A 22723-nucleotide genomic window follows, 5' to 3' on the forward strand; every position below is an offset into this window, starting at 1 on the left:
CCACATTAAAATTTAAAATGATTACAGTTTATATAAAGTCATGGGGATCTTGAACTTAAAGAAAGGCGGCTGGAAAGCGAAAGCATCGCTGGAGAGTCCGCCTGGATGATCTGATGCGATTGGCCTCCGACGCCTGTTCCCACCAAATACACATTCTCCCAAAATGCGAGTGGAGGATATACTTTTCTGCCCGACCTTGTCGTATGGCTAGGGGGGACTGAAGAAGGTTCTATTAGTGTGGCAGGCTCTGATTGTCTTCTACTGATTTTCTTCCTATCTGAAAAATCTTTTTTGCCTGTGGGTGTTTTCCTGTCCGTAGGGGCTTTCCTCTCTGTAGGGGCTCTCCTGTCTGTGGAGACTTCCCCGTCGACGGAGTCTTTCATATGTGACAAATCCATTTGCTCTGTCTTTTTTAGCGACTTTTTGAGCGGCTTTTGAGCTTCCTTTGATAACAAAATCGGTTTTTTTTCATTAGAAAGGAGCTCCTTTGGCGTGGCTTTTGTTTCTGGCTTTAAAGTGCCGTTTTGTGATGGTGGCGATAATATTCGCTGGCGGTTATTTTTCCGGACTTCCAATTGAAGTTCAGGTGAAAGTGCCTGGATCCATGCTGTGCCTAAAGGAAACCCATTGGAAAACAGAGAAATTGTACCAGCGGACCAGCCTAAAAACTAAATCACATAAAATTACCACCACTTTCCATTCCCTCGGCATCGATGGTACCCTGTAATTTGTATGATTTTCCGCTGGCAGTGACAATAATGTGCGGTGTCTTCGCAAGCGCAATAAGCGAGCTGTGCCAGGGCTGCAACGATCCATCGGGAAGCATTTTTTTCCCCTCTAGAATGGCCCATAATGGAAAGTCAATCACAGAATGTTTGGTGATCTAGAGGCGGTAAAACCGGGCCGACACAAACCTGTTGGTCATTCGGCACGCGTTGAAGACGCCACTCGATCAGAGTGACATCGGCGGAATTGGAATCTGGAGCAGAAATCCCGGTTTCAATTACGTTGGACAAGCTATTTTCTTTGTTGGTCTTTTCGACAATGTTTTCAATCCTGGTGTCGATGTGGGACTTTTCCACGTCATTTCCAAGGGCATTCCTACTGCCTCTGTCATTATTCCGAACTTTTCCAGTATTTGAGTCTATTTTTGCGACGGGCCTCGAAATTGGGTCCAACGATCGGCTATTGGGAGAGAACCCGACAGGCAAAGGTTTATCAGCCCTTCCTCCCATCAAAGGAGTATCCGTAGTGTTTTCAGAAAGATTGTTGTTAACATTTGGGGCATTGGCCTGCGCAGCTTTGACGGGGTCAAAATTGTCAGTACAGCCTTTGTGCAAAATGTTGGCTGAAGGCATCGATGCTATAGTAGGCCGCGCAGAGGGCTGCTCAGTGGAGAGCATTCGAGAAATAAGGGAAGACGCGGATGCTGGATTTTTGCTAGCAGCAAGGAATGGATTGGCAAGTGTCTCCTTATTTGCCCTCTGAAGCATGGCCGCCTTCAGAATATGGTTTGGTCTTGGCGACGTCATTGCAGTGAGATCCTTGACATGGAATATCTTTCCATTGGCAAGCGGGTCTGCATTGTCTCGGACGGGCGATGCCGTGGACCGATGGTGCATAGGGCGGTGGTCCATCGTCAATCTGTAAAATTAAAATCGGCATAAAATTTGGACCATATGGCCATTTCAGAGCACACCACAGGCAACTGCCAAGCAAATTTGGTAGCTTATCTGCAATATTTATTATATATCATCACCGCCAGAGGTAGCAAAGGTTAGAGTTTTTCAGCAACGCATTTTTCATTTAGCAAGCGCTCGGAGAGAAGCATTCTAGACGACGTCTTGCATGCTGAGAGCCCAGTGCACATGTGGCTCTCAGGCAGTCTGTGTGTGGAGCAGAATTTGCTTGAACAGTAGCGACACTCGCCTACAATTGGGGCTGGCTTGCTTTGACACCCATCAACTGGACAACGGCGAGCAGACTTTTTTGTGGAAGAGTTGGGCCCTGTTATGGGCTTGTCCTGGTCAGAGGGCCTCGCGGATGTGTCCAAAGACGCCGATGCAGATGTTGTGTCGATGGATTGTAAATTGGTTACGGTCATCGGTGAATTCGAAGAATGATGATCCCAGTTAGTCCCGAAAAGTATAAGTTGAGACCTGTTAACAAAGTTCGATTCCGATTCGTCGTAACCAGAACTGCTTCGCTTCAAAATTTATAACTTTATTTTTAATTTTAAACGGCACATTGATCGGTTCAATGCATAAGCCTTTTCAGAAGCATGCGTCTTCGACGCACGAATTTGTGCAGCGGGCAATTGCAAGAATAAGGTTGGGCCACCCCAAGCCGCTTTGGTTTGACACGGTGGTGCAGGTTTATCCTCCTCTTGCACCGTTCATGTTGTCTTCCGAACAGCGGGCCCCGTTTCCCACCAACAGCGACGAAAACATGCACAAACCAACAGATGATCCCTGTGACGATCCATGTGACCGCATCATCAGAAAAAAGAAGAACCAGCTCTCCAAAGAAGAACGGGAAATGCTGAATTGGCGACACCTTTTCCCCCCCAAATGGGACCACCAGCCGCTTCCAAAAATCCAAACGCCTCAAGATACACCGATTCGTCAGCTTTTCGAACGGTATCCATTTGAAGCTACTAGATCTGCTATGGACCCGATAAGCCCCGTCAAATTTCCGGCAATTTCAGTTGATGAGACGGGTGCTCATATTGATACGATTGACAATGTCCACCCTGGAGGGATTCCATCCCTGCTTGAAGATAAGCTTGCAAGAGAATGTGCAATTGCAACTAATGCCATATCGTCTACAATAGAACAATCTTCGGTCAAATTTGCCGAGCTGGAGATGAGTGCGCCACAACCTAACCCTAACCCTAGAAGAAAAGATCGCCGTAGGGTTAGGAGAGAGAAATTTTCGGAATAATCACAACCCTAACCCTAAATAAATTATTGTTTATTTGACACCTTCTTAATGGCGGTGTGCTGCTGGTAATTGTGGGGTGTTCGTGCCCGTGGCGGAGGATCAATCAGTTTTTTATTTTCTATCTTCCATCAGCTGACTTGCCAATCGTCTCATGATCTGCATTTTTTTCAAAGAGTCCTCTATGGAACACGTCCGCAGGAACGATATGTACTCGGATAATATTTGCGCCTCAAACAATGAAAGGGCAAAGCTTTCAGAAATCTTTAGATCATAATAGATTCTCAAAATGTTTTTAACCTTGTTTGAGGAAAATGGATTTCCAAGCGACTCGAATTCGTTCCAACTAAAGGTTAATCATGTTGGTCAAGCTACCAGTCCGTTGCGATCTGAAAGGCGCCTTCTTCTTCAGCCTGCGTCGCTTGGAAAATAAAGTTTTTGGCCTTGTTGAGGCTACAGTCCAATGTTTCGGGGATGGAAGACAATGACGAGTTGTACATCAACTCGTATATGGGCTCTGAATGCTCCACATACCTCTCCAAAAAGAGATCCATATCAAGAGAGGAAGAAAAGCCCAACATAAAATACATATTTACACAAAGGGAAATCAGAAAGAAAAATGCCAACATTCCTTTATCCAACGAGTAAAACAGCGAAAGCGCTTGATTGATATAATACAGCAGTTTGACGGCAAAAGATGCACCTTCATCGATGGGAAGTAAATACAGTATCCAAACTGGCGTTTCGGAAAGCAAAAACGAATACTTTGTGTGTGAAAAAGGGTCCGTAAAGTCCCTGGTGTTGAGTTTGCTTGATTTGTCCAATTGCTTTCGATTTGAGGAAACACTGGTTTGAGGCATGGAGACTTGAACGATGGTATCCTTAATCACATCCAAAAGAGAGTTTTTGTAGTCCACCAGTGCTTTGGAGACAAAAGTCTTCAATATCGGCTTCATAAAGGTCTGTTTACAAAAGATTATCGTTGACGTMAAAAAGATGTTGCATTTCGACACCCCAGCTGCGGTGATGCAATACCTGACCAAGGTGTAAAAGCAATCGCCAAATGGGACCGATGGGGTTTGCGCTATAACCTCGACAACATGAACGGAACAATCCTTTGAATATAAGATCCGAATGCTTTCATAGCACTCTGTTTCCTTTTTCTTCACTAAATGCATCGTTATGCTGATAAGTGCCATACCTAAGTTGTTGGTGATCGGGATCGTGTATTTCAAGTTCAGCGTTGGATATGGCTTTTCTTCCGAATTATTTGGAATATTATAAGGCGTGTCTTTCAAGTTATCAAACAGCGAGAAGGAGTCATCCGAAATTGAATCGCAAAAATGAATATCGCCAATGATGCCCCTGGAAGCCATAATGTTTCTGCGAAACTCTGAAATCAAAGGGTCCTCTGTTTTTGATGGACACCCATATTTGTCATCATCCGAATCATTCGGGTCTTCCTTTGTGGAAGAAATGCCGGCATTGTAAAATAGCGCCATAAACAAAAATTGCACAGGAATGTCGACAACATCGTTTAAAAGCGTCATTTCATAGTGGTCACTGGCATCGCAAGGACACGTTTCGACAATATTTTCACCTGAAGAATTATATTTATCGAACACACAAGCCCCTTGAAGATTTCCATTTGCAGCAGCGGTCGCAGAGGCATTCATGCTGAGCTCGCTAAAAATTTTCAAAGGCGAAGAAGATAAAGAAGAGATTGAGGCCACGTGGACTTTCTTCATGATCTCTTCAAACGGAATTGTCTCCTAAAATTATTAGCACACAGCAAAAACACCATTCCATCTGCCAACGAATTATGGACCAACAATAGCTCCGAGTAGAATCGATTGCAGCTATCCATTTGAAAAGACTTTACATGCAGCTAAAGATAACGGTGGTACCGATGCATGGAAATACCTCGACGTCATTTTTGCCCTTGATGATTATAGAGATGCTGTAGCTATACTCTTCCTTTTCTAGCGAAGTGATTTCTGGCAGCAAAATGGTTTCCTAAAAATATTTGCCACAAACATAAATACAAGGTGGTTTTGGCCAAATGCACACGAATTGAACAAAACAAAGCTGTTGGTCAAATACAACCGCCCCAACAGCACAATGTCTCGTTGCAGGGAGCAGTCCAAATCTACGGTCCGTTATGCAAGTCCATCGCACTTACAAGCTAGCACACCGACATTGGCCTTTATGTCGGGCTTTATGGAATGCAGCTCGAAATTTACATTCCCCAAGTGTTTGTCCGCATATATGGACGCGTTTTCCTCTAAGTTGAAATGTAAATAAACGCACAAAATACCAAGGCTGTGGTCCGCTTCGGCGCTCACGTGTGCTTTGTTCGAATTTACCTGCAGCGAAAGCAAAGAATCGGGTATGGATTCGTTATTTTCAATCACCATGCTTTCGGACGATGAATGGGGATTGATGGATACAGAGCAAGGATTGCCCAACAAAGCATACCGCTTTGCATTTATGAAGGTCTCCATCCAACTGCGAAAATCTTCTTCATTTTCGGCCTGGAAGATGATCGAGCTAAAAAGAGGAAAAAGACTCCATCATGCGGTACCGTTTGGCCGAGCTCATTTCGAAGCAAAAATTTCGTTCATGATAGTCTTGCGGCTTTAGCTCACATAGAAAAACATGAATATCGGAGGATTGTATTATTTCGCCCTAGCTCTTAATGATGGATAGAAACATACCCGAGCTTTTCCTAGAAAGCAATAAGAAAACAGGCTGTTTTTGAGCGTTGCATATACACGCCTCCATGCCGCTGATAAAGGCTTTCCACCGATTTTCTTCAGCAAATACCCCTGCTTTTCAATCCCAGAGCCCGCAGAAAAATAGTCTGGCACAAACCCAAGCCTTGCATTCTAATGATGGGTTAGCGGGATCAAGGGTGCAATACATCTTCCTTCTCCTTTCGTTGGGCCTCAAACGCGCCCACGATCGACTCTGACATCTTTTCTTTCTAAATCGCCATCACCATTGATCATAAATACCTCTTCAATCAATGTCTTGAACTGCTCCAAATGCGGTCGCAAGGACAAGAATATTTCAAATGAAGTCTGGTGATATTCAATGATCGAATTCAGGGACAACATAAACTACATTGACTTGCTGTATGCGGGAGACCTACTTTATCGGCAATGAATGGATCAAGAACGTGTATAATGTGGCTCAATTGTGCAGTGTAATCCAGGCATGTCGAAAGATACGCCTTTTTTTGCTCAAAAATTTGGTATTTTTCCTATCTTTAGCCGGGTAAAAGCAAACCTCCTTCATGTTGGAGGGCTCTTTTATCTTATTGATGGCGCCATATTTCAACATTGTCCCCTCATGCTTTTCAAACGCCTTTTCAAATCCTTTTCTTTTCTCCTATAAAGCAGTTATCGTATTGCACACTAATGCCTTGATGGAGCGCAGGTCTTTCTGCGAAAATTCCCGGATTGGAAACAGTAGATGCTTTCCGATCTCTTTTAGCTGCAAGTGAGGTTCTTAATGATACCAGTTTATGATTGCACGTCAATGAATTCCCAATTGAGGCAATCGATGCTTTCAGGATCTCGCGGATTAACTCGGTATCTATTCAGCATTAGCAAGTAGCTTTTGGTACAAGGATCATTCATTTCCTGAATCCGAGAAAGATCATCGACAAATTCTTTAAACGTATCGTTAAGATCTAAACATTAGCACCCTTCTAGTGCAAATACCCGCCGAATCTTCCAAACACGTTCTGAGGCTCTTATTTACATATTCGAGGTATTTGGAGAGATCTTCCAGGATATTTTCATGGGCCTGTCTTGAAGAATGAAAAAACGGGCTGTTGGACAATGCGAGATCAATGTTTAGTTCACAAAGGGTGGTGTTTTTGTGCTCCATTGTATTTGATGTGGCCAAAATTGTCGAGTCCAAACTTCCTGCAATTTAAATGTTCAAGACAATTATTATTTATTTGCCCACAATGGCACTCAACAGCTGACGACGGCCTGGCCAAAAACCATCCACATATGAGTGCCAATTACAATCCAAGCATTACAGCCATCATTGCATCACGAGAGTTTCTTTGTGCCATTTTGCACTTCCCAATGGCTGTCTAATAAAATTCCTTATTTAACGAGCGATTTTTTTGACAGGATTTGATTTTTCATTTCAGTACGCATCCAACTTTGTATCGGAAAGTTTACATGCAATGAAAATGCACACCGTCGATAGATGTCTTCCAGGGTCCATTGGCGCCATGTGATACGTCATAAATGATCTCCAACCCTAACCCGGGTTAGGGTTGGAGTGTGTCTAAAGTACACTTGAGCCCCCAAATTTAAAATGTTTACCTGATAAAATGCATGCTGACAAAACAAACTATGAATATCAACTGGAACAGGTCCTTACGGCACTAGACTCGGATCGGGACAACACTGCGCTGCTCAACTTGAAAAAAGATCTGCAAGATGCCATCAAGCTTTCAAAAGAGCTGGCGCCCAAAAAGCGACAAGCTACCACTCAAATAGAAAAGGGCGTTGAAAAGAGGCCGGTTCCGGAACAAGTTCCAAAGGCCGAAGAATGTGTCGCCACGGAACCAGTGTGCCTTCAAATTGGAGAAAAATGTCAAATCCGGTCCGAAGGTGGCGGATGGCTTGACGCAACGCTCTCTTCCATTGGCAAAAACAGGACACGATGGATTGCAATTACTACTAAGACAAATGAAACGAAAGCGGTCTCTTTGAAAGACATTAGGCCGATGCCAGAACACAGGGCAGCGCCGATTTTGCAGCTATTGCCGCTTGGTGGAGCACAGCTGACAACTGCCTCAAACCCCCCAACCCAAAAGGAAAAGGAGAAGAGGATGAAAAAGGTTGCGGCGCGCCAGGAATACCTTGCCCGAAAGGAGGCCGAACACGAGCAAAAAGCCTCCGCTTGGGCCACGTTCCAATCTAAGCTTTCAAGAAAAACCAGTGCCAGCCTATTTAAACCCCCAAGAGCCAATGATAAAAAATTTAATTAACCCGGTTTACAGTAAAGATACAAATGAGAAGTAAAAGAATAGGGACGATGGACCCAACCCACCCTAGAATGTAAAACCGTCCACATGCAGTGTGGCCATCCAGCACAAACTGCAATAGGCTCATGATGGCCATGCTGACCATTGACTTGACAGAGATGTAAAATGTGACCATCTTCCCGGAACAGTTGAGCTGCTCAATGGCCTTGCTGGTTAGCATGGTGCCGACGGCACTTCCGGTCGACATGAGGACAGCCCATAGACACCCAAACCTAATATATGTACACGAGCTGCCAAGCAGGGACAGAGTTATCATAGAATACGCCATTGCAACGGTTGAAATGATACAAATCAGGAATGCAGTACGATGGTCTTTTTGCCACCAACTGGTGAACGAAAGATACAGCGAGCTGCAAAAGCTTGCGATTTTTCCAAGAGCATCAAAGTAGCCACTATGCATGGCATCGATATTTCCATTACTTGCGTAGCGGTAAACTAAAGAAGAAAAATAGTTTTCGCATAGCCCCAAAGCACAGAAAATGAAGATCCAGGCAGATGTCAATAACAGCACATTGGCATTTGGGATGAAGATATCTTCTCTCAGTGTTTCCTCAGCCTGCCTGTCGAAATTGCCTTTTCGCTGGATGCTCCAGACCAGCATAAGGATGGAAAAAAACAGAGCAACAACCAAAAAAATCAAGGTCAGGGCAAATGAAATCCACAGGCTAAAATGGGATATCAAAATTCCAGCAGAAAGACATGCAAATACGTGGCCTGCAAACACGAGAGACTTGATGTGTGCATTCCATTTTGCGGCAACAGCAGGTTCAAGGTAGCTAGAAACGCACCCATAAAATCCACTGGAAGATGCTGTTGCCATTCCATAAGTAACCTGCATCATGACCATCCAAAAAAGAGTGTTTGGATGGCCACCTTCAACAAAAACCAGCAGGGCATATGTGACTGTCTGAGACAGCATCTCAAACAGTATAAGCAATTCTGGCGATAAAATGACGGACAACGCAACGATCAGAATGCGAAATATGGCATCAGAATAGGTCCACATCGGAAAAATTTGGTTGTTCACCTAGAGTAAGTTGCGATCTCGCTTCCCACCTCGTATTCGGAAAGCCTTTTGTCGTGAACCAAAAACAACGTCAAATACGACTCGCCAAACTTTAAAGATTTTGTTATTGCAATCCCAACAACTATAAACAGCAGGAAATACATTCCATTTTGTCTAATTTTGGAACTGGTCATTAAACGTGCAATTTCAAAATTAATAATCCCTTTCATCACATCGCTCATCATCCATTTTTAGATGTTCATTTATTTTGGCTTTATTTAGGGTTAGGTTTGTCTCTCTACATACCGACGTCCCAATGTATACACATACATGCACACACATACATACACACATCAATGTAGGACTGCACATCGTTTAAGAAACAAAAATTGACGACAAACTGTCGTGATCTAAAAAATATCTAAAAGGGTTAGTTAACAAAAAGATCATGCGTACATTCCAAAGCACACCAGCAGAAACCAAAAGGTGCCAAAGCAACAATCAGCAATAAGGACGCCCCATGAGGAAAGGAAAGGATTTGACTGCAGGTTCGATACATGGAAGATATAGCACGTACATAAGAATAGCAGGATAATATTGGGTTTTGGTAAGATATGAGTAAAAAAGATCTTGGGATACGGAAATAGCGATCGGAAATAGCCTGAGAACATGATGAGCTTACAAAGCATCCCAAAGATGGAGCCAAAAATGACCACATCAAAGGGAGATTGCACGAAAAAGGAAAAGACAAAGGTAGCTGCAATCGAGCAGATCGAGCTCAAAATGTCGAAGCATTGTACTGACAGGCCGATATCTCTACTGGTCACTTTGAGGATGGAGACTGATATTTCTGTCTCAATTGGAATCAGAATGGCACTGAGTGCCAGCGAGAAAAGAGAGATTCCAAAAAGATGCGAAATCTGCCACAAAGCATCGAAAGATGAACTCTTATTCATGAGCAGGATAGCTAGTAGGTGGCTTTTAAAAAACGTGCCAAAAACAACCACCCCCAATGCCCAGTATGTTGCCAGCCTTACTCTTGATAATACTTCACGCGCCTCTTGTTTGGACAGCTCCGTTACGGAATTGGCACGCGAAAAAGCAGCCTGCTTAATGGCTTCAGAAACGGGTGTGTGGATTAATCTTGAAGGTATGCTGCCGTATTGAGATGCGATCGAATAAGATCCTTGGAGCATAGCTACTTTCTCCTGCGTCAAGAAATGATTTTTTGCCGTCAAAAACGAGATGAATATGGATCCTACATTTGCCAATACGGTAGAAATAAAATTCCTTCTACACTGTTTTAGAGCGTTCAAACAAAGATTGTAAAAAGAGTGATGCCTAGCATCAGGTTCAATACGCTGCACAGCGACGTCGTTTATTTTGCCGTCAAAAGAGGACAAAGTCTTACTGGGGAAAAGCGCCAGTTTTGTAAATGAATGGTACTTGACCAACAGGAAAAAAGAAAAGGTCCCCAATAGCTTAGCGATTCCAAAAATGACTAAAGCTGCATTCGAGTTTCCAGGGGTATCAATAAAGGCAGAACCAACGAGCTGAAAGAAAGCTTGCAAAATCGTTGTAATAGACTCGCACACAACCACGTCATAAAGCCTTCCACTGGCCTTGGCATAAGACAAATCCAGCTCCATAACGACCTCGATTTGTGAGGCAAGGAAATACATTGCCAAGGCATAAAAAAGAGGCTTGTCAGATATTGAACCCCCAGATAACGGACCCCATGGCTTTTCTCCAGTGATCCAACAAATAGTAATAAGCCAGAAGACCATCAAAGCAAACGCTGGGATTTTAAGAAGCCGCTTTAACGTCTGCCATAACTCGGGCGAGAGCCGTGCATTTCCCTTAAATTTGTGGTCATTTATTTGGCTGATAAGAACAGATCTGAACCCCTCCAAACAAAGAGACATTCCGATCGTATATGGAAGGTCCAGCTTGAAAGCAACGATCCCAATGATTCCTGCAGATAGCTAAGCAGTTAGAATCACATGGCCATACTTGTCTGAATAAAAAAATATGGATAAAGAAGCTTAGCGATCTAACGATGATTTGTTGACCCACCAACAGCAAAACGTTACAAGGGGCAAATTTAACCAGATTGTCGTTGCGTTTAGAGCACATGAAGCACAATATCAAAAATTTTAGAGCACATAAACATTAAAATTTGGGTTCAATTGAACCCAATTTATTACACAGCACCATGCGGTTGTTTGTTATCAAATGAAATAAGGGATCACTTGCACCAGCAAACAAATGGCAATGAATGGGGGAATGGTCCAAACTTCCGGTCTAATGGAGAAGCTCGTCCGACTCTCGTCCTTCAGATATGCATCCTCAGAAATCGGGGCCCAATTGTTAATACGACCACACATGGACCTCAAATCCGAATTTAACAAGGCCAAGGCATCCATGTGGTTTGCCCTTCTTTCGAAGATACCAGAGTTGGCCACTCTAAAGTACTCGCGATATGATTTCCATAAATTTGTCTTGGTTTCTTTTGGGATGGCATCAAAACAATCAAGATCCATTGTGGATATTATTCTGAACGGCATTAGCGGTTTTAGCTCTTCTTGGGCCACATCGCCGGACGAAACATGGGGTAGTTTTTTTGAAAATACCTCCTTGAAAATGCTGCTTGACTTTCCCTCCTTTAAATAGCGTTGCAATTGAGAGTCTTCTATAGCCATTGGCTCTCCAACGCCGCCCCACCTATTGGATATATCAAAGAAATTGGAGGGCAAATTTTTACACCTATCTGCCCCCGTAAATAGCTTAGAAAGACACTGGGTGGAGGCCACAGAAAGCTTCAAGCAATTACCAAAGTCCGATGGCATCAAAATACAGCAAGAGTCTGCGTTTTCCTSCCTTGGTAGCACTGAGGAGTACAAGAAATTTGTTCTCACCAAAGTGGTTGGGGAAACTGCCGCCCAATGTGCTAATAGTGCCGAGGGTCGCTGTTCGACCATTTTTTCCAATAAATAAGGAGTGAGGTGGTTTATCAGTTCCTTTGAAAGGGAGTTGATGCATTGGTCACTCAGCATCCCCATAAGACCGGCATCGATGATCTGGAAAAATTGAGGGATCGTCATGGACGAACAATCGGTTATTCCGGCAAAGTTTAATGGAGGCACTTGCAATACATTGAGACGACTCAAGCAAGAACACTTGATACCCTCAGAGGGCACATACTTGTCTTCTGTATCGGCCTTGTCGGCCTCAATTAATTGATGCGGTAAAATGGTCAAAAACGGATACGAGGCCAATCGATTTGTGAACAGGTAGCAACAGTATCCTTTCTCGCCAGGCTTTTTAGAGCCGCTGAAAGCCTGAAAATTTTTTGATCCCAAAAGGAATGAGCTGGCACAAGCGAACATTGAAGGCGAAGGGCCCTTCTCCGCAACACTTGAGGAAGTCACATTTCCATTGGACACGTTGATGGAAAACACGGTGGTGCCAAAGAGGCTTAAAAGTAGAATACAAAGGTATATACAAGAACATCGCCCCATGTTTAGCAATATCAGGCCAGTAAAGGCTGCCTTACAATAGCATGAGACCAAATAATTTTAATTGGTCGGCCAACATACAAATCCAATGGGATTGATTGCCAAATTTTTAAATGAAAAATGAAACAATTAATCCAGCTATTCTCCAATCCGCTTATTAAGGTGTGGATATTTTCCCCAGATCTTGCAGATATTTCTGAAAAGATAAGCGACTCAAGGTAAAAATCGCCATATCCTGTTTCCTAGCGACTCTGAAGCTCTATTCCATACTTTCGCATGGCCGGGTTCAATTCTTCTCTCAGAATATATTGCATCGTTTCCTAAAATATTTATAGGCGCCAGGATATTTGAGGTTTGGTTTATCATACATAAAAGGTAGCTAAGCGCGGGGATAGCCATTCCCTCAATTGTGGCCCTGAAAATCGGGGCTACCCATGCCATCCTCCACGAACGGCCCTCCATTGCTTATGGGGAAATTACTGGCTCAATTATAAAAGCCAATCATATTTTGCGATCTCAAATTAGTACGCTTCAATTTAATTGGGCAGATGACAATGATCAAAATTTTGCGCCAAGTATGAGACCGCACCTTATCATTAGTTGAGCAAATCGATTTTGTATTTTGCTCTGACTGCATCTTCCATAAAAAAGGTATCTCACTAGCTTTCATCAGTTGATATATGCAACATTATCAGAATAATTGCTCGCATATTGTGGACAAATTCAGAGTGCAAAGCCATGCTCGCATATCATCATCGAAAGTATGTAGAATCGAAATTTTGAATGATAGTCTATACTGCACCATAAGACCATGGCTTGTTTTTTGGTCTTTAACATGTAGACCTATAGACATACCTTTTGGATGGAAAGAGTCTCTGAAAAAGCATCACATGTCCACCATGCCTTCCTTTGCTCACGAAGCCGACGAAGTCTTTTTATTTTTAATTGAAAAGGCTAATTCCTAAATATTCAAATCAGTAAATTTAAAACATGTGCGCATGTGGAGATTGATCGGCCAGTTTAATTTTACGCACATCCAAATTGTCATGGAAAGCGACGAATACATGCTAAAATGCGGATTGGCTTCCATGTTAAAGGTACAAGCTGTGTGTAACATTGAGGGCGGTGTCATCATGGATGTTGTCAATGAAGAGCAGGCAAAGATTGCCGAGGCTGCAGGTGCCTGTGCCGTGATGGCACTGGAAAAGGTGCCGGCAGATATTAGAGCGTCCGGTTTGAAACAACTGCAATGCTAAGTTTAGGCGACATTGCCAGAATGGCAGATCCATCAATTATTGAAAAGATTCAAAGCGCAGTGTCCATTCCGGTCATGGCAAAGGTCAGAATTGGGCACTTTGTGGAGGCAATGATACTGGAGCATTTGAAGGTCGATTTCATCGACGAATCTGAAGTGTTAACCCCGGCAGATCCATTCCTCCACATCGATAAGCGAGGTTTCAAAATCCCGTTCGTGTGCGGATGCAAAAGCTTAAGAGAAGCATTGAGAAGAATCAATGAAGGAGCTGCCATGATAAGGACAAAGGTTGCAAATTTATATGCTGACAACTTAGGGCGATGCCGGAACCGGAAATGTAGAGGAGGCCGTTAGACATGCAAGAATGTTAGCAATCGAGATTCAAGCGCTACGAAAGGCAATAGATGCCGACTTTTCAGGAAGAGAAAATGAGGCCTATAAAGCCTACTCGAACGAGTTTGGCGTTCACGAGGGCATAATCAGGGAAACCGTGAAACTTGGCCGCCTTCCCGTGGTAACATTTGCGGCCGGTGGGATTGCAACGCCTGCAGATGCAGCAATGATGATGCACCTTGGCATGGACGGCGTGTTTGTCGGATCGGGCATTTTTAAAAGCTCCAATCCGGAGGCGCGAGCAAAGGCAATCGTGTCTGCCGTAGCCAATTACAAGTGTCCCTCTATTTTAAAGGAAGTTTCGATGGATTTGGGCAATTGCATGAAATCATCTAAAATGAATAATTAAAAATAAACGTTGCAAATAAAATACAACTTTGAGGCCGGATAATTCCGGAATTTTCTTGATCCCTCACGTCTCACACTTCACGCATGAAATATAAGCTAAATTTTATTTTTGGCAAATCCAGTCTCCACAATGTCTACTCCTGTGAAAGTTGGTATTAACGGTTTTGGCCGCATTGGCCGCATTGTCTTCCGTATTGCTCTTAGCAACCCCGCGGTCAATGTTGTTGCAATCAACGATCCATTCATCGATTTGAAGTACATGGTCTACATGCTTCAGTACGACTCAACTCATGGCCGCTTTCCCGGAACCATTGAGGCCAAAGATGATTGTCTTGTAGTCAATGGAAAGGCAATCAGAGTTTTTTGCTGCCGCAACCCCAAGGAAATCCAATGGGGCTCCGTCGGAGCAGATTACATTGTCGAGTCTACCGGTGTCTTTACATCGATTGCCGACGCAAGCGCTCATCTTGAAGGGGGTGCTAAAAAGGTTATCATCACTGCACCCTCCAACGATGCTCCAATGTTCGTTATGGGAGTTAATCATGAAACTTACACCTCCGATTTAAAGGTCATTTCTAATGCTTCTTGCACCACAAACTGCCTGGCTCCACTTGCCAAAGTGATCCATGAAAACTTTGGAATTGTAGAGGGTCTGATGACTACCGTTCATGCCGTTACTGCAATGCAAAAGACCGTTGATGGACCGTCTTCCAAGGACTGGCGTGCTGGCCGTGGTGCGATCCAAAACATTATTCCCTCCTCCACGGGTGCTGCTAAGGCCGTCGGAAAGGTCATTCCAGCGCTTTCTGGAAAACTTACCGGCATGGCATTCAGAGTGCCCAATCCAGACGTCTCTGTTGTCGATCTCACCTGCAGGATCGAGAAGCCAGCCTCCTATGAGACAATCAAGGCTGCCATTAAAAAGGCATCTGAGACCACTCTTAAAGGAATTCTCGGCTATACCGAAGACGAGGTTATTTCAAACGACTTTTTGGGCGATTCCCGCTCCAGCATTTTTGATGCCAAAGCCGGTATTTCTCTCAACGATAACTTTGTTAAGCTTGTTTCGTGGTATGACAACGAGTATGGATACTCCAGCCGTGTTGTGGACCTTATTGCTTATGTCGGCTCTGTTGATCGCAACTAATAAAATCGGTTAAATAAAAAAGTTTATTTATTGGGCCTTTTTCCCTCTTCTTGTCCTGGATTTGGAGTCTTCAACCGTGTCCTTTTTAGACTTGGAGTCCTCGTCAGTTTTGCTTTTTTTGGGCTTGGAGTCCTCGTCAGTTTTGCTTTTTTTGGGCTTGGAATCCTCGTCAGTCTTGCTTTTTTTGGGCTTGGAGTCCTCGATTTTGCCTTTCTTTGGCGCCGGGGGTCCATCATCCTTTTGCTCTTTTTTTGATTTGGGTGCACTAACTGGTTCTAATTCCATATTCTTCTTTTTGGAACTTTGGGAATCTTTTTTTTCGCTTTTGGAAGCTGGATTCACCTCATCGGCTCGCCCTTTTTTCTTAGATTCTAGCTTGGCCTCAACTTTCTTTGTCTTTTCGGAGGAATCTTCTTTTAATTCAGGCTTTTTTTCCTCCTTTACAACCTCTTTTTTGTCTTTAGCATCTCGCTTTTTAGATGCAGGCTCCTTATTTTGCACAGAAGGCTTTTCGGCTACTTTTAAAGCTTTCTTTTCCTTGGCCGATGATTTGGCGTCGACTTTGGGTTCCTTCTTGGGCTCGGCCTTGGGTTCCTTTATGGGCTCGGCCTTGGGTTCCTTTATGGGCTCGGCCTTGGGTTCCTTCTTGGTCTTGGTGGAATCCTTCTTGGACTTATCAGTGGAGCCTTGTTTTCGCTTCTTTGAGGAAGGCTCTGTTTCGATGTCCATGTCCATTGTTGTTGCAATAATGGGGTTCAACTTTTCCATAACCTTGTGCATGACCTCTTGGTTTGAGAGGGGAGTTGGTCCACCATCAAAAAACTCCAACCTTTGCTCAACCTGTTGGCGCAGAGCATCTCCAAAGGCAGCGTCAGGAGTATCTGAAAAAGAGTCCAAACGAGATGCAATGCTGCATTTGTTTGCCAGAAACCGAGAAATCCGGCCCTTATTTTTGGAAGCGGCTCTTCCAATAAACGTTGAATGGAATATCAGCCCATACTTTGGTGTCTTTCCGCGCGTCTTTAGCGCCCTAAAAAGAGCCTTTTCAGCACCAAGGATCTGAACCGTAGATGCCGGAAACTTTGCCAAATTTGTCAGGCTTCCGGCATGCGAAATCAGCCTGGCGCCGACAGAATCTCCTATCAACGCAGCAAGATTGGGCGCAACCACGTTCATTTTGTTGTGAAGATAGTTTCCCAAAGAGGCCCGATATTCTGCAAGATCAACAAGCTTGTTAGCAAAGTGGTTGATGTTGACCATGTCGGCCTCGGCAATCTCCATTCCCATGGATATTTTAGAGGCATCGACAATCATGTTCGCTAAATTGGTATCATTGACAATGGAGAGCAGCTTTTCAAACATCGAAGGGTCGCTTTGGATGTTCGAGCGCTGGCGAATGAGGAGGGCAAGCTTTGCATACTGCAAGTTGTCCTGGGCGATTTTGGAAAGCTCCGGAAAATGCCAAGAATACCACTCCTTGATGCGCATGGAAAACAAGTTGATATCTTTGTCCAGTTGATCGCACAGCGCAATTGCTTGGATTATCATGTTGTCCGACCTGTTCACGTTAAAGGCGACTTTTCCGCCAGAAAATGCATGTCCAAGACCGAGTTGGGAACGCTTCAAATCTTCTGAAACAATATACTGCGACAGCAATTTGTCCAAATGGCACCTGATGCCACGGACAAGCTCATGGACAAGATCGTCAGAAACACAATTAATCCCTAGAGTCTGCTTAATGCTGCCAGCAAGAGCCTTATCCGATACGCCGAGAAGAATTCCCGATTTTGAAGATGCGGATTTTTTTGACGCCTTGGGAAGAGCCAGCTCAAGGAAAGATTCCAGAGTCTCTGGAACCTCGCCTTCCGCCAAGCTGTTAATATTCTCCAGAGCATGAGCGGCACTTTTGAAGGGCAAAAACGATGTCAATGTGATTCGCTTACCGAATTTGCTGATATCCAAAACCTCCTTTTGGATTTCTGGAAGATTTTTCCCGATATCCTCGACATTATGTGTTTCAAAGAGGGAATATCCTGATGAGGTTTCAAATAAGACGTGCATTTGAAATCGCAAAAAGTAATTCTCAACTTTTTAATTTTATATATTAAAAGAATTTAAAAGTTCAATACTTTATTGTGGAATTGATCCATTAATTAATTAATTAATTGATCCGTCAAACTTGGATGGCGAAAAAGTTTGGAGAAAACCAAAAGAAGCAGCAGGGCCGGGAAAATAAGCAAAAGGCCTTGGGTCTCAAACACAAACAAACACTAGATGAGAAAAACAGAAAGGAAGAGGAGTCCTGGAAACAAGGTGTCAAGGATACGTCCAAGCAAGAGGCAGAGAGATTGAAGATGGAAGAAAAGAAGGCAAGAAAAAAAGAACGTGAAAGCCTACTTTTGGAAGAAGAGGTTTTGGAGCTACCAAACACAAGCTTTCGAACTGCTCCAGCAAAAAAAGCCATGGCATCGCCAGCACCAATCAGAAAGGATACTTCGCAAACGGAATCTGTGTACTCCGCATCCAGTGTCGATGATGCTCTGGAGCTACTGGCGACCATCAAATCTTCAAGGTCCAGCATTGCTTCTTCCGTGGAGCGACACCCAGAAAGGAGGATGAAAGCAGCGTTTGCAGCATTCGAAGAGAGGGAGCTCCCGATATTAAAAGCCGAATATCCATATTTCCGACTCTCTCAGCTTCAAGAAATGCTGAGGAAAAAATTTGCAAAGTCCGATGAAAATCCATTGAACCAACCGCATGTATCATATGAGGCAACCCCTGATGAAGTAAGAAAACTGGCCTCGCAAATCCAGGAATCCAAGCTGGATTCGTTCAAGTCAAACCATTAATAAACACAGAGTTTTCTTGCATGCAAATGGCGTTTCACGATAATAAACTGTTTCAAGCTCGGCCGCAAATCGGCCCAAAACACCGTAACGCACCATGGTGGCCCGGAACAAGCAAACACCGAAATACAACGTAAATTTTTTACGCGATATGCGAACTATGCGAACTCGAACAAAATTTGTTCATTTGGCGCTGCCATTGGTCCATTTGCTTCTCGATGACCTATCCCAAATCGGCATTTCTATTGCTTTGGCCAACGCATTTTATTAATTATCCAGATGAGTCAGCAATCGCAATCTTCATCACTGTACAGGATAACTTTTGTTACTTTTAGATTCACTCGTTGCCAGGTTATACTTGAATATTTGAAAAGCCTTCCAGGTTGGAGGGAGGTGTATTACAACCCGCTACCGGAGGCTTTTAAGGAGCAGAAGCCTACAAAGACGCTTTGGGCCCTATTCAGACAGGGCGGAACCCTATGCTACATACTAAATCTGCTGATGAAAAACGCAATCTCCTACATTGAGCCGTTGAATTTCGAACAGCAATCTCCGGATTTTGACTCAAAGTCATGTAAAATGAACGTCTTCAACTTTCTTCAAGCGTGTCAAGAAGATTTTTTTATTCCCTCCGACCAGCTTTTTTCAGTCTCAGAAATTTATAAAGACGATAGCACTGTTCTGCTGCGAACAATTAAACTGGTGGAGGGACTCCTAAGTAGGATCGAAGGCGCCACTTGGCTTGCCCCACACGATGCCTCGTCCGTGCAATTAACTTCTTTTGCTGACACCAAATCCAAAAGGCTATCCTTTATGGTCGATAACGACAATGTATCGCCAACATTGGGTCCAGTTGTTAGCCCGGAAAGAGCGGAAACATCCAGAACCAGCAATGACAACATACATGCCGACCTACGAAAAAAAGCTGTTCGCGAGCTTCTTGAAACGGAACGAACTTATGTGAGTCAACTGGATGTGCTTCAGGTAAGACCATAACGCTTCCCTTTTTGCTAGGAATATTTGCAAGAGATCGAGTGCGATAGCGAAAAATCGATAACCCAGGAGGACATGGACATCATTTTCTGCAATCTGAATGAGCTTGTCGACTTCCAAAGATTCTTCCTTATCGACATGGAGGCCACATTGACAAAGCCTACAGACCAGCAGCGACTTGGGCAACTGTTCTTATCAACGGTTCCATTGCTAACCGTTAAATTTTAGATTACGCACACGAAAACGTTTGCCTCCTACTACCAATATGTGGAGAATTTTGAACGGGCAATTGATGCCATAAAAAGGAATGTCGACCAGCTAAAGGTATTTGTCAAATGTGGGGTGTCTTATTGATTTATTAGAAATACGAAAGCAAGATTTCGCATGGCCAGCTTCAATCGTTCCTAATAAAGCCGATCCAAAGGATATGCAGATATCATATTCTTTTGAAGGAAATCAAAAAACACTCGGACAAGTCGGCCTTGGAAACGATTAACATTATCAAGGCGTATGATCTGATGAAAAAGATTGCCGATCAAGTTAATGAGGAAAAAAGAAAAGCAGAAAACATACAAGTCATGGAGGAGCTAAGAGGCAGCGTACAGAACTGGGGGGTACCAACTATTTCGCTAATCGCCTTAAATAGATGGGGTATTCCGTTGATAGCTTTAAGCCTCTCCAGCTTTATGGCACGCTTCCGGTAAAGTTTGACACAAGCACAGAGGAGAAGCAAATGCATGTGTTTGTGTTTGAAAAGGCGTTGTTGCTGGGAAAGTCTTCCAATAAGCAAGCGGGGGTGTTGAGTTCAAGCAACTTGTCCATCATCGAGTGCATTGAAAAGAACTTTGTCACAAATATTCAAAACGACTCAAAAGATGGTAAGTCCCATGTGATCCGGTGTAACTTTAGATAATCTCCAATTGAAAATATACTGGCATGCCGAGAAAATACGCTGGCTTTCTCTCTCTTTCATCAACGAGGAGGTTTTCAAAAAATGGTATCTTTCGTTGATCAGATTGACGAGCCAGCATGATGAGCACCACAAAAGTGTCCAAAATACTTCTGCCGCCGTTGCCACGGCTGCGGATTTGAAACCCTCAAACAAACTAGCAAGGGAAACTATCAGCCAAGAAAAAGCCACACGTCGGAAATCCAAGTTAAAGAAACTTTTAGGATCTCCCAACATCAAAAGCTCATCCCAAATCATAACTGATGAGTATTCTCTGGAGGAGAGGGAAACTCCCTCTAGTCGCCTTCCTTCAATTGAATCAGTCATGAACCCTCCTCAACAGCGACTGGTCAAGATTATTACATCCACTTTCGCCAAGTTGGCTGTTCTGCCGTCAGATGACGACTTTGAGGTTTTGAAAGAGTTTCTTTCGTCAGCATTTTCCACCAGTTCCAAGCAATTTTCCATCTTTTACAGAGACAGGCAAAAAGATGCCTTACTGCTCGAATCAGATGCGGATCTTGAGCTTGCCTGCAAAGACTGGTTTGAAAGCGACCGGCTTGAGGGTGCATTTCCGCTTATTTTGAAAAGCGACGATGAGGAGCCAAATCGATGACGATGGCCAAGCCGATGACGGCGAACCGAAGCAGTAAATAAAAGACATTTTTATTTGTATTTTAGAAGAATAGAATCCCTCCACCGCTTGTAAAAGTAAAACTCGGGAGAATCTTCCAAAATGCCTGCATATTTGATGTGTTCAGGAAGCAAAGGAACCGATCTTCTGGGCATGTTGAGAGCACAATTTTCCGCACCCGCAGATGGCGAGCAAGTGTCACTCATTTCAAGCAAAACGTCTTTGTGACCGCCAATTGTTTTGTGTGGGCTTCGCTTCTGCTTTTTGAGCTCCTTAAATAACAACGAGTCTGCCTGAATGGCATCCAGCTGTTTTCTGCACATGTGTCTGATGGACTGCAAATAGTTTTGAAAGCTTCTTTCATTGATGGAATACTTTTCTATAATCAGCTTCTTGTCTACACGCAACTAAGAGCACGTCAGCATGGCATGCATTTCATACCTTGAGACAGGATGTCACGGCGATGAAGATGGCCAGCAAGAGGTCGGGATTTTCGTTTGTAACGAAAGCCTTGGATGCTTCCGGAAGTGTGCTGCAGAAAAGAGGGATAAACATATCCAGCAACTTTTCACAGGGACAAATCAGTTGCTCGCATCCAGTGGAAAGCCCCAAAACCCGGATCGACAGTTTGGAGAGGTTAAGCGACAGCCCACTGCTCAGCTGTTGCATTGCCGTCAGATACTCTGCATTGGTAAGACAAGAAAACCGCACGTTGAATGCCCTATCGATGGTAATTTTGCTCCTAACAGGAAGGTGGTAACTTTTGCATAAACCATACTGTGCCAATACCAGCTCTATGCAAACAAACACGCGGGCAGGCTCCAACGGACCCATTGATGGGCACAGGATAAGAGACCTTTTAAACAAAGAACGCGATTTTTCTAAATACTCGCCATACTCCGAGGTGTTCAGTCCGCTGGACCTGAGAACCTTTGAGAAATAGCCATCAAAGTTTCTTATAAGGTCCATTGAAGGGGCGCCAAAGGGCAAGTTTAATTGTAATTTTGGTGAAATTAAACGGGACCGTGTTTCCGATTTTTTAAAATGAACCCAAATCAGCCCGCCCCGTCGTCGCAATCCGCTGCGCCCAGTACGGGCCCAATACTGCCGAAAGATGCAGTTGTATTGAGCATGATGATGCAGACCCTGTCGATACATGAATGCGAGCCGCAAGTGATCCCCCTGCTGCTGGAATACTCGTATCGCCACATCACCGACACGCTGATTGCTGCAAGCTCATTTGCCGAGCATTGCGGAAGATCGCCATTGACAGAAATATCGCTGCATGACATCAGATATGCAATCCAGTCGTTGGCATCTCGGATTTCGAGCTCTTCGGGCGGCGCATGTGGGGTTCCCGGAATCCGCCCGTCTCGGGAATTGCTATTAGAGCTTGCGACAAGGAAAAATGCCGAGCCCTTTCCCATGTCAACGCAGTTATCTGATGGCTCTTCAAATTCGATTGCAGGACGCACCGCCCTTAGGCTGCCGCCAGATGAGCTATGTCTACTTGGACAACAGTCGCACCCGATGTCGGTTAACCCCCCACTTCACCACATTAACAAATGACCGATGCTGATGAGAGGACCCGACTTGGTCGGCATTGATCCCGGCGCG

General features: G+C 44.0%; 15 protein-coding genes across 15 annotated transcripts; 8 read left to right on the forward strand and 7 right to left on the reverse strand.

Annotated features, from left to right (window-relative positions):
- Nucleotides 1-38: 38 nt before the first annotated feature.
- Nucleotides 39-826, reverse strand: DI09_5p260 (uncharacterized protein; the record flags this gene model as incomplete). Its single annotated transcript, XM_013381652.1, has 2 exons — nt 39-661; nt 688-826. The coding sequence occupies 2 exons, from the start codon at nt 824-826 to the stop codon at nt 39-41; spliced, it is 762 nt and encodes a 253-aa protein (XP_013237106.1).
- Nucleotides 827-860: 34 nt separating this feature from the next.
- Nucleotides 861-1637, reverse strand: DI09_5p270 (uncharacterized protein; the record flags this gene model as incomplete). Its single annotated transcript, XM_013381653.1, has 1 exon — nt 861-1637. The coding sequence occupies one exon, from the start codon at nt 1635-1637 to the stop codon at nt 861-863; it is 777 nt and encodes a 258-aa protein (XP_013237107.1).
- Nucleotides 1638-1777: 140 nt separating this feature from the next.
- DI09_5p280 (ubiquitin) lies at nt 1778-2104 on the reverse strand (the record flags this gene model as incomplete). Its single annotated transcript, XM_013381654.1, has 1 exon — nt 1778-2104. The coding sequence occupies one exon, from the start codon at nt 2102-2104 to the stop codon at nt 1778-1780; it is 327 nt and encodes a 108-aa protein (XP_013237108.1).
- Nucleotides 2105-2259: 155 nt separating this feature from the next.
- DI09_5p290 (uncharacterized protein) lies at nt 2260-2943 on the forward strand (the record flags this gene model as incomplete). Its single annotated transcript, XM_013381655.1, has 1 exon — nt 2260-2943. The coding sequence occupies one exon, from the start codon at nt 2260-2262 to the stop codon at nt 2941-2943; it is 684 nt and encodes a 227-aa protein (XP_013237109.1).
- Nucleotides 2944-3311: 368 nt separating this feature from the next.
- On the reverse strand, nt 3312-6059 carry DI09_5p300 (uncharacterized protein; the record flags this gene model as incomplete). Its single annotated transcript, XM_013381656.1, has 5 exons — nt 3312-4712; nt 4864-4937; nt 5135-5474; nt 5658-5828; nt 5895-6059. The coding sequence occupies 5 exons, from the start codon at nt 6057-6059 to the stop codon at nt 3312-3314; spliced, it is 2151 nt and encodes a 716-aa protein (XP_013237110.1).
- Nucleotides 6060-7297: 1238 nt separating this feature from the next.
- DI09_5p310 (uncharacterized protein) lies at nt 7298-7960 on the forward strand (the record flags this gene model as incomplete). Its single annotated transcript, XM_013381657.1, has 1 exon — nt 7298-7960. The coding sequence occupies one exon, from the start codon at nt 7298-7300 to the stop codon at nt 7958-7960; it is 663 nt and encodes a 220-aa protein (XP_013237111.1).
- A 120-nt stretch (nt 7961-8080) lies between these two features.
- Nucleotides 8081-12544, reverse strand: DI09_5p320 (reduced folate carrier domain containing protein; the record flags this gene model as incomplete). The annotated part of the gene is made up of 4 exons (XM_013381658.1): nt 8081-8162; nt 8230-9044; nt 9494-11008; nt 11276-12544. 4 exons carry the CDS (start codon nt 12542-12544, stop codon nt 8081-8083), a joined length of 3681 nt encoding a protein of 1226 aa, XP_013237112.1.
- Nucleotides 12545-13587: 1043 nt separating this feature from the next.
- Nucleotides 13588-14538, forward strand: DI09_5p330 (stress-inducible pyridoxine biosynthesis protein; the record flags this gene model as incomplete). Its single annotated transcript, XM_013381659.1, has 3 exons — nt 13588-13774; nt 13804-14084; nt 14113-14538. 3 exons carry the CDS (start codon nt 13588-13590, stop codon nt 14536-14538), a joined length of 894 nt encoding a protein of 297 aa, XP_013237113.1.
- Nucleotides 14539-14667: 129 nt separating this feature from the next.
- Nucleotides 14668-15684, forward strand: DI09_5p340 (type I glyceraldehyde-3-phosphate dehydrogenase; the record flags this gene model as incomplete). The annotated part of the gene is made up of 1 exon (XM_013381660.1): nt 14668-15684. The coding sequence occupies one exon, from the start codon at nt 14668-14670 to the stop codon at nt 15682-15684; it is 1017 nt and encodes a 338-aa protein (XP_013237114.1).
- A 27-nt stretch (nt 15685-15711) lies between these two features.
- On the reverse strand, nt 15712-17745 carry DI09_5p350 (uncharacterized protein; the record flags this gene model as incomplete). Its single annotated transcript, XM_013381661.1, has 1 exon — nt 15712-17745. The coding sequence occupies one exon, from the start codon at nt 17743-17745 to the stop codon at nt 15712-15714; it is 2034 nt and encodes a 677-aa protein (XP_013237115.1).
- Nucleotides 17746-17867: 122 nt separating this feature from the next.
- DI09_5p360 (uncharacterized protein) lies at nt 17868-18533 on the forward strand (the record flags this gene model as incomplete). The annotated part of the gene is made up of 1 exon (XM_013381662.1): nt 17868-18533. One exon carries the CDS (start codon nt 17868-17870, stop codon nt 18531-18533), a length of 666 nt encoding a protein of 221 aa, XP_013237116.1.
- An 810-nt stretch (nt 18534-19343) lies between these two features.
- DI09_5p370 (uncharacterized protein) lies at nt 19344-19587 on the forward strand (the record flags this gene model as incomplete). Its single annotated transcript, XM_013381663.1, has 2 exons — nt 19344-19514; nt 19558-19587. The coding sequence occupies 2 exons, from the start codon at nt 19344-19346 to the stop codon at nt 19585-19587; spliced, it is 201 nt and encodes a 66-aa protein (XP_013237117.1).
- Nucleotides 19588-20041: 454 nt separating this feature from the next.
- DI09_5p380 (uncharacterized protein) lies at nt 20042-21088 on the forward strand (the record flags this gene model as incomplete). Its single annotated transcript, XM_013381664.1, has 3 exons — nt 20042-20137; nt 20170-20401; nt 20433-21088. The coding sequence occupies 3 exons, from the start codon at nt 20042-20044 to the stop codon at nt 21086-21088; spliced, it is 984 nt and encodes a 327-aa protein (XP_013237118.1).
- A 50-nt stretch (nt 21089-21138) lies between these two features.
- DI09_5p390 (uncharacterized protein) lies at nt 21139-22075 on the reverse strand (the record flags this gene model as incomplete). The annotated part of the gene is made up of 2 exons (XM_013381665.1): nt 21139-21480; nt 21548-22075. 2 exons carry the CDS (start codon nt 22073-22075, stop codon nt 21139-21141), a joined length of 870 nt encoding a protein of 289 aa, XP_013237119.1.
- A 75-nt stretch (nt 22076-22150) lies between these two features.
- On the forward strand, nt 22151-22675 carry DI09_5p400 (uncharacterized protein; the record flags this gene model as incomplete). Its single annotated transcript, XM_013381666.1, has 1 exon — nt 22151-22675. One exon carries the CDS (start codon nt 22151-22153, stop codon nt 22673-22675), a length of 525 nt encoding a protein of 174 aa, XP_013237120.1.
- Nucleotides 22676-22723: the final 48 nt, after the last annotated feature.

Source organism: Mitosporidium daphniae (assembly GCF_000760515.2).
Source record: "Mitosporidium daphniae strain UGP3 chromosome Unknown contig-5, whole genome shotgun sequence".
NCBI classification, from domain to species: Eukaryota; Fungi; Microsporidia; genus Mitosporidium; species Mitosporidium daphniae.